The sequence below is a fragment of the Scardinius erythrophthalmus genome (genome assembly GCF_964197995.2).
Source record: "Scardinius erythrophthalmus genome assembly, chromosome: 1".
Lineage (NCBI taxonomy): Eukaryota > Metazoa > Chordata > Actinopteri > Cypriniformes > Leuciscidae > Scardinius > Scardinius erythrophthalmus.
Genome location: NC_138221.1, coordinates 63,610,919 through 63,620,591, shown reverse-complemented (window position 1 = coordinate 63,620,591; position 9,673 = coordinate 63,610,919). Strand labels below are relative to the sequence as shown.

At 38.3% G+C, this 9,673-nt stretch overlaps 2 protein-coding genes across 2 annotated transcripts in view; one reads left to right on the top strand and one right to left on the bottom strand.

The window, feature by feature from the left end:
* LOC308698359 (protein NLRC3-like) overlaps window positions 1-9,673 on the bottom strand; it is a 111,742-nt gene that overhangs the window by 40,824 nt on the left and 61,245 nt on the right. The gene's annotated exons all lie outside the window — the stretch shown is intronic.
* LOC308687189 (uncharacterized protein) lies at window positions 3,024-9,329 on the top strand (the record flags this gene model as incomplete). Its single annotated transcript, XM_081359534.1, has 15 exons — window positions 3,024-3,095; window positions 3,202-3,331; window positions 4,147-4,539; window positions 4,670-4,771; window positions 4,852-5,084; window positions 5,417-5,595; window positions 5,851-5,944; window positions 6,420-6,546; window positions 6,636-6,754; window positions 7,071-7,188; window positions 7,278-7,369; window positions 7,552-7,669; window positions 8,835-8,939; window positions 9,048-9,238; window positions 9,321-9,329. 15 exons carry the CDS (start codon window positions 3,024-3,026, stop codon window positions 9,327-9,329), a joined length of 2,082 nt encoding a protein of 693 aa, XP_081215660.1.

The window sequence follows — 9,673 nt, the reverse complement described above, 5'->3', positions numbered from 1 at the left end:
AGCGGCTCTGATCTGAACGTTTGAGTGTTTTTAACAGCTCAGATGATCTTGTGACCTTTGACCTCCTCAGGAAATGCTGACGTTCGACCCGCTGAAGCGAATCTCTGCGCTGAACGCTTTGGACCATCCGTTCTTCACAGAATGAGTGCTTCATTCCCATAATGCACTGCAGCCTGGGACCAGCAAGAGTGCTTCTCTACCACAAACTGAATATTCAACCGTAGCCGTGTGTGTGTGTGTGTGTGTGTGTGTGTGTGTCTGTGACTGTAGTGAGCGGCTTCAGTGCCTGTGGCGTCTCGTACGTGATGATGATGATGAGGAAGAGTTGAGCATTTGTTGGCCTGTGATGAAAGAGTGTCATATTTCTCTTCCTTCTCAGTGTGAAACATTATCATTAGCAGGTGTAATGGTGCTTTCCACTCTTATCCCTCATCCAGCGTCTGATTCCTCTGAGAAACGAATGAACCGGCCCCTAAAACTCACTGATCTCTAACCCAGGAACTGCTAATATCAGTGATCGGGGTCGGGATCATGTCTCACGCCAAACCAAACCACCAGAAGCTGTCCACACCGATTTCTACTCATTCCCTTCCAACTGAAATAAAATGCTTTCATTTATAAATGTGTGTTTTATTAATAATTCTTCATGCTCTAAAATCAGATCTAGTGATGACAGAGCTTTCAAATTAAATTAACTTTGTTCACGCCATGTTGAAATTACCATGATTATGAGATTTCAGCTTGTAAACAGCTGGGTTTGTCATCATCAAGTGTTGTCGTTTCGAAGGAACGGGCGTAAACACAGTGTTTTGTTTTTTTGTTTTTTATTTAACAAAAAAGAAAAGTATGTTACAAATACTACAGTATACAAGAAAATACAACAAATGTAAGTCAGAGTTGCACACTATTATTGTACACTACACTGCACACTAATGTAGATCTACATAAAGACATTATAACATTTGTACATTTTCAAAGTTTTAACTGTTTTTTGCTTCATTGACAATCGAATTGAGTCGAAATACATTTTACTGGGAAATTTACATGGAATATTGCCATTAAAAAATGTAAATGTATTATATAAACCTGACTGTGCTTTCTACAGTTCTCCAAAAGACCGGTGACATATAATGCTCTTACAATGTTTAATGTAAAATAATACAAATATTCACTCAACATTATTTGACTCATGTCAAGTGACAGATATTGTTTTGGCATTTTTAAATGTTAAAATCATGATCAGCAGAAAAAGGTTTTGCAGTAGAAAAAGACATTTATAAAGTTCCGGAGCTTTTTAACAGAGCAGGAGAAAAAATTAGTTCCGATCGGGGAAACACGACTGGGAATGTAAGTAGCGGTTTCTGGCCTTACATTTAAGTTTTAGTGCTAGTTCATGATAAACATTTTGTAAGCTTTATATCTTAATCGCTGAACACAAACACATCAGACACTCTTGTCAGAATTGTAATGCGTTGTAATGCTCTAATGATGAGTGACAGACTTTAGTACACACGACAAATGCATCAATGTCATCTTAGAATTTACTTCTTGTAGTATTTATTGCGTCCAAATTTCAACCCGTTCTCATCAGTCTGCGTATAAATAACACGACTTTACACTTTCAAATTGCGTGCAATGAATACGCCAAAATCCAATTTTGCGTGCATATGATACGCCAATCCTTCCCATTAACTTCGGTGGAGAGCAGATGCGTCTAAATACCACGCATCACCTTCAACTGCAATGACGTCACCAACGAGGCTCAGTTCGCCTGCACCTGATGCGCGTATCGTAATCGTTACACCTTCAAACAGGTAAGTAAGGGCAGCAATCCTTTTTTTTGTAATGAGATCACGGTGTTAACTGTATTATTTTAATTATTTCAGTGTTTCTGTTACATGGGTCGCGTCAAAATGGCAGCGTAATGCGTTAAAATTAGTTGTTAGTGGAACCGTGGGCTGCTCCGTTAGCACAGCTGGTATCCTACCATTGACATTAGCCTAAGCTAACTTCTGCTGTATGCATGTTGCAGTTTGAAAGAAATAAAAAAGTGTTTTTAATCATGTTTTGACATGGCTGATGACAGCACTACAAATCAACAGAGTGAATTAGTGTTTGCTAAAGTTTTTAGCTAAAGTGGCATGGTTAGCCTAAGCCTACGGAACCCCCTAGGGGTCAATATTAATAATGTGGACTAATTAGTGCGCATGGAATAATTCAGGCACGCGCAGACATTACTAGTTGCTTTGCAGATGCATGATTCTGTAGGGTTGGATTAGACTCCTCTCCCCAAGATATTTGATTTCTAATGTCATCATATAAAGTGCATTTTACCTAAATTGCACATTGTTGGTTTGGTTGCTTCTATTTAGGGCTGTGAAATGATTAATCACTGTCCATAATTATTTTGTATATATATAAATACACACACATGCATGTATATATTTAAGAAATATTTGCATATATATATATATATATATATATATATATATATATATATATATATTTGTATTATAAATAAATATTTTATATATAAATATTTTTTTCTTAAATATTTACATGCATGTGTGTGTATTTATATATACAAAATAATTCTGCACACTACACACATATATTATGTGAACACAAACTTTTATTTTGGATGTGATTAATCATTTCACAGCCCTACTTCTATTGCTCTCTTCATTTGTAAGTGGCATTAGATAAAAGCATCACATGATTAAATGTAAAGGAAAATTAAGCAAGATTTAGACTAGACCCTTTGTCTGTGAGTGTGGCCTTGGTAAAATAAACAATTGAATACAGAAATATCATTATAGTTACAACCAGGTTGAAATGAAAATCTGCATTCTCCTGCAAATAGTCAGACACCACTATCCTCTACCGGAAAATTAAACTTTTTAACCTTTACCCTCATATCACTGATGTGGTCCAAACTTTCCATTCAATTATAATAGTCAGCAAGTTTGAGTTGCAGGCAGATCTCAGATCTAACTGACACCTTTATTTTTGGTTTAAGTACAATGTCAAGAGGAAATAAGAACAAACTAGAAGCTGTTCTTCAGCTCGGGGATGCATTTGTTGAAGAGATACAGGCAAGTTTCATACTTGTTATACACAAATGTGTAATTAATTAACTCCAGTTAGTTAATGCCTATGTTTCAAATTCACCCATCTACTTTTCATTACATGTGCATAAAGAAACGTAACACAGAGTTACAAACTCAGAAGGCTGAAGTCACAGGACAATCTAAAGTGACCTGGTGGAAGAGGGACTGTGATGGGCAGCGTGTGACCACCAGCAAGCGGAGGAAAAAAGCTTCATCTGCTGGTTAGTGTACATCTTATCTAATTTATGTCAAATACTTCAAATGGAGAGTGATGATGTGTGATTTAGAGTAGGTGCTGGTTTGATAATGCTGTTGTTACTCAATATTCTGTATGCTCGCACATTCATAATGTAAATTATGGTTTGATAGTAGTACATAGATAGTACATAGGTTTGATAGTTTCCATGTTGCAAGTTTGCCAAAGGTTTCAGCTTTTATTTTTGTACATCTGGCAAAGAGTTTGAAAGAATTGTACTCTAATAAGAATTCTAATGGGGTTTATATTATTTTTACTTTCAAACAGTTGGTACCGGTACTTCTGCATGTGCTAGTTCCACCATCACAGCTTCATGTACTAGCTACCAAGATCCTGGTAAGTAGAAAAACTACTTTAAAAAACACTTTTCATAATATGTTATGCTTCAAATGAAAACAAGGAGTTACGTAAAAAGGAAGCCTCGTTATACATGATCTTTTGCTATGTTTAGTAACTCATCTAACGATGTTCCTTTTCTAAATGCTTTTTCCACAGTCCCCTAACATGCCTCAAATATTAGAGTTACCACAATTTGGTTCATCAAGCCCTGTCAACATGACAGAAATAGGAACACTTTAGACAATAGCATCACTGTTTCTCAGAAAAATCACATGGTTGTTGTTTAGTTTCACAATTAAGTGGGCAACACTACGGACAGCCAGCACCTACACAGAATCTTAAGGGTCATGGATTTGATTGCTCATTTCAAACGATCCTTTCACCCTCTGCCTTCTCTGCTATCACTGGACTGTTTTTATTTTTCTCTTTCTCTCTCTGAAGATTTTAATATGCAGAGGCTTGAGGACCTTCTACGGGATTCAGAGAGCATTGATGGGCAAGATTTTGCTCAGCAGCCATCTTTGTCCAGTTGGTGTCAAAGACAGAAAGGGGTCCAACGATGCTGGCAACAGGCGAGGCCACAAAACATTCATAACTTGTTGTCAGCTGAGAACATTGTCCAGATAAAGTGCAACCACTGTCACGTGACAGAAGCCATCATCCGTTGCATGGAATGTTTGCCCTCAGAGTGGTTTTGTGCAGACTGTGATCAACTGGTACATAAACGCCACACTCTGCACAGTAGGCAGACCACCATGTATGGCTTTTATAAATACATTCCCCCAACAGAGTTTGTGAAACTCCATGATGATAAGTACATCATCTGTGAACAAGGTTGGTGTCTCTCTTTCAGTTGATTTGCAGTTTTTCATCAACACACAACATAATTCATTATGTTTTCCAAGTACTTGCTAACAATCCAAACATTCTTTAATGTCATCCTGATTGTCCTTTGCTCTTTCAGATTGTTTGCTGCCAGCAGCCTTTCCTCAAAATATATGCTCCTGTGACACTGGAGATGTTGCAATCTCTGTTGGTAGATCCATCATACTGGTTTCCATAAATGGTAGGATTGGGTAAAAAAATATTGTTTATCTAACATTACTTTAGTTCCTTGTTAGTTATTTGTCTTTCATGTGCTCTCAGGCCGTTATAATCTTCACGTTCCGGTGCTAACATGCAAACATTGCAATAAGCAATGGGCTCCAGAAGTCAGTGACTTTGTAAGGAGTGGTTACTGGCCCGCTACCATGCAAGCACAGACACTTTTCCACCAAGATCTGTTCCATTCCTTTGAAGCTATGAAGACAACAGCTCCAGGAATGTCAGTGAAAGCCTTCACAGCAATGTTGGACCAGAGAACAAAGCGGTTTGGAAGAGTGAGTGAAAATTTGAAGCTGAAAGACAAATGCATTCGTTATTATAACGAGGTTATAAGTTATTATAAGTAGCTGTAAGGCTAGACAGTATGGCAAAAAGGGTGTTCGAGTCCAAACAGGGCGCAAATTCAAATATACCCACATATGAAGTCAAGTTCCACAAGTGGCTGTAATATTTCAGGTTACTGAAATTAACTGAACTGAAGACCATATTAGACAGCATTGCCAATTGCATCCTTTTTTTGGGTTTGAAAAGGTACATTGACAAAACATAAATGGGGTGACCTTATAGTTCATTGTCATTTAAAGTTGTTCTATAAATTGTTTTTCAGACTGGCAAAGTGAATGCAGATGCTTTTCAGAGGAGCTTTCTGCAATTTGTGTACTGCAACTCTGAAGAGGACCAACTTCTGGAAAAGGAGCCATTTGTCTGTCCAGCCTGTAGTCCTGAAATGGTGGCTGTTTCAGTGGATGGCAACAGAAAACTCTACAGGTTCCAGAAAGCAAACCAGTGAGTTTTGTGTACATATTAAAAACAGCCAATGTAGTTAATGTATGTACTTGCTATTAACATTATAATAATAATATAGTTCTCATTTTATTTAAAATTAAGCTGTTGATACTGTAGCTGTTGAATATAATGTCCATGTTAGACTTTGTAACCTTGTTTCTAAAAAAAGTGTCATATAAATACAATTATTATAATTTATTATTATTATGTAAAACTTCTTACTACAGTGGTTATCCAGAATACATTTTGTTGTAGGAGTGAAGAGCCAGGGTTCTTTGATGGAGTGTTTTTATCCCAAGACTCTGAGGTGTCCAGTTTTGTTGAGGAAGTCCGGGGGGCTGTCAAGAGTGTAAGTTTTCAATCAGGCTGAGCAGCGGGTATCTCTGGCTTATTTTATAACTAATTGGAAGTAAAGTTGGAAACACTGTAGTCTTATTAGGTGTTCAGATGAGGGAATCTTTGATCAGGTGTTGAGATGGCAATGGTAGGTTGCTGATGTTAGCGATGAAATCGGACTTTCACAAAGAGTGAAGTTGCAGAGCTGGATGAAAAAATACAACTAGATTCTAATCCAGAGGGCACAGTATATCTATAGTATTGGTTGCCGCACATACAGTATATCTGACACAATTTCTGACAAAGTTAGAGTCTATTGCAATTATCCTCCTGCATGCTAAATGGCAAATAATTTCAATTGGTTTGTTATACTCCAGGGTGTTGCAGATGGAAGATGGGTCAGGCAATCAAAGACAAAATCTAATCAGACTGTAATTGTTGGTGTGTGTGAGTGTGCAGCCCTGCTATTTAACTTTTTACTTTGGTAGACGGCAGGAAGAGCGATGTGTGGGGACTCCCACTGGACAGCAGCAAGAGAGACATCAAAGCAGGCCAACAAGTTGGATGAAGAAGGTGTGGAAATTGCTGTATGCAGGCATGGATTCCTCCTCAAAGGTTGGTATTGGTCTTGATAAATTGCAATGAAAAATATTTGTAGATGAAACATCTGAAGCCTATTCTTCATCATTTCATTTTTCCAAAAGGTCTGAATATGTATAGAGGAGAAATCTTTGCATATCCAATGTTTCTCCAAAAAGAGTTCCAGGCTGCTGCATTTTTGGCCATGCATGTGACCTGCCGTTATGTGCCATACCTTGAGAAGGTGTCAGAGGCCCTGACTCATCTTCAACCTCTTAAGAAAATGAAACATTGCTTGTCCGTGATGCATGCCAAAGCCCACAATACAAAATGCGAGGTGATGCTTTTAACTACTTTTACATTTCAGAGTGATGTATCCAACAATTAACGTAAAGTACCACAATGAATGATGTTGTGACCCAAACAACATCCCAGGAGTGTGTTTTGATTTGTACATGAGCCCCTATGTGCTTTCCTGTACAGCTGGTGACCTTGGGATTTGCATCAATATTGATCACCCTGTTGTCCACCCTGTTTAACAAGTCCACTGCTTCCTGTAGATTATGTGGAATGCAAGGAACCAGGAAGGTGCTGGAACCACTCTTGGCGAAGAAGTAGAGCAAGTGAATAGTTTTCTCTCCCGATGTGCCCTGACGACAAAGTACATGTCCAAGTCAGGTTTGTAAGCTTCTTTGCCCCCTGCTCCCCTGCAAATGTACACATTAACATTTTACAATTTATTGTGATTTTTCTATTGTTCTTTACAGTAAGAACTGATATGCTTACTGTCCATGCTATTGGGTGGAATCAACGTAAAGAGGACGGCCTCCACATTGCCTTGTCTTCCAGATTCAAAAAGGTATGTTCGTGTATTGAAAAAGGATGGACTATTTTAAACCGTTAAATTTGAACTTAAAGTCCACCCAAAATGCATCACTTCAGCTATGTATATGTAGTCGAATATGTCATATTAAATCAGGCAGGAACATACTTTTTGGTATTTTATGAAATGACAGTGTGTTGTGTGTTGCTGTTTTGTAGACAGCAGAAAACACATTAGATGCAACAGAGAGCCTGAAGAAGATGCAGGACCAGTTGCATTGCAGTGATGACATGCTAAAGCAGTGGGTTGTTGATGTCAAGCAGTGGGCCAGTAGCGGTAAGGGCAATGTTGTTTTATACATGAACAGTGTTGGAGTAATTTAGTTGTAATGCATGTAGCTGTAGCTTAATGTTCAATTATGATGTGGGGATGGGCACTATTTGCAAGTCATAAGTCTTCAATTAGTATTTTGACTTAAAGAAAGTAAACATCTTAGCAATGAAAACAGAATGATTGGTGCATGTTCATGCAAATCAGACCAAAATGGAACAATATTATTTGAGGTAGGAAATGACAGACCAAGCAAAATGTGCCAGTAAAGCCCAATTTATACTTCTGCGTCGAACTCCCGCCGTAGCAACGTCGTAGGCTGTGTGTAGTGTGCGTACCCTGACGTGCAACTCTACAAAAATGTAACAACACGTCAACTCTACGCGAACGCAAGCGCTGTGATTGGTCTGCTAGGACCGCTCCCTCTGGTTTCACATGCTCCCTCTGCAAGTGTACTTGTGCGTCAACACGGACAACGACGCAGAAGTATATATGAAAACCGACGCGTAGTCTGTAGTGTAGTGGCTCCAGCGTAGGTCCGACACAGAAGTATAAATCAGCCTTAAGGCTCCATGTTTGCAGCATTCATGCATGCTCCACTTGTAATTCTGATATTTTCAAAAGACACTTGTTGGTTCTCATTATTGGTGCAAGTATCTCAGTTTTCTACAGATCTAGTTTCTGTTTCCAATGAGAAGCTATGAACCTAAGGATTTGACTTTTTTTCTTAATCCGCAAGAGCACCACGTGTTACTTCTGTCAGTTCAGAGGATATCAGGGTTTTTTTCATCTTTGAAAGTTTGGCCTATTGGTGGAGCTACAATAAAGGTCATGGGGTCACCAAATTCGATGTGTGGAATGGATAGGGGACATAATCCCCCATCAATGACTTTCATAAAGAAAGACTGTGGACAATGGACTCTCATAAACACACTCTTGAAAAGTGATGATAATAAAGATATCACACAGATTAGATGCCTATGCCTCTTGGCCTATGTTGCTTGGTCCCTAATTCTTGCTGAAACATGCAGTCAGTGTCCAGTACGGTATGAGAAAAACATACGAGATAGACATTTCTGTCCAAATTAAACATTGTCCTAAAGTGTGTTTGTTGCACACTGTCAAACTTAAATGTTTGAAACTTTTCTCTTTCTTCTTAACTTGAATTTAGGAAATGCAGCAGCCAGTTCTGTTGATGCTCGTGGTTTGCAGATCTCCATCGACACACTCTTTGTGAGCATTTGTCAGAAGAAACACTACCTTTATAGACAGAATGGTATGTATTAGTAAATGTAAGTGATGTAGATGCAAGTTATATTGTTTCTGTTCATTAAATGTCATGGCAGCTCTTTTGTAATACCATTGTTTTTTGCTCTTATTACAGATCGCAACAAAAGGCGTCAGAAGATTACTCAGAAGATTGCCCAAGAAAAGAAGCGCTTGCTAGATGAGATCCAGAGATACAACAAACAACCTGATGGTGATCCTGTGGACACACAATCAGTTGTGCATAAACTCTCCAACAAAGCTGCAGAGAGCATGATCTGGCCTTGGCAGGAACAGAACACAGGTTTTGTATTAATATTTAACTTTGTGTTTATTTAAATGTATCATCATCAAATTAGTTTATTAATGTATAATCTTTTCATTCCTTCAGACGGTATAGACATTCTCACCAAGAAGAAGCTTTTTGACCAACTAATGCTGGTCTCACGACTGACAGAAGAGAAGCAGATCCTTGTGAAGGAGATGATGCAGCACTGTCAGTACCTTAAGGACTCGATTGCAAAGGTCCAGACACTGATAGCCACCATTTCAGATTGCATAAAAACAGGAAGTAAGTGTATTGGCTCAAGAACTAAGGATACATGGACTTCAAAGATTATTTTATCCAATTATTATTTTCCAATTTGACTTTGTATTTAACATTTGTTCTAACATAAGCTCTCTCTGATAAAATGTTTAGTGTGATGGTAATTCCATTACTCTTCATGTGTGAACTTTTAGGCT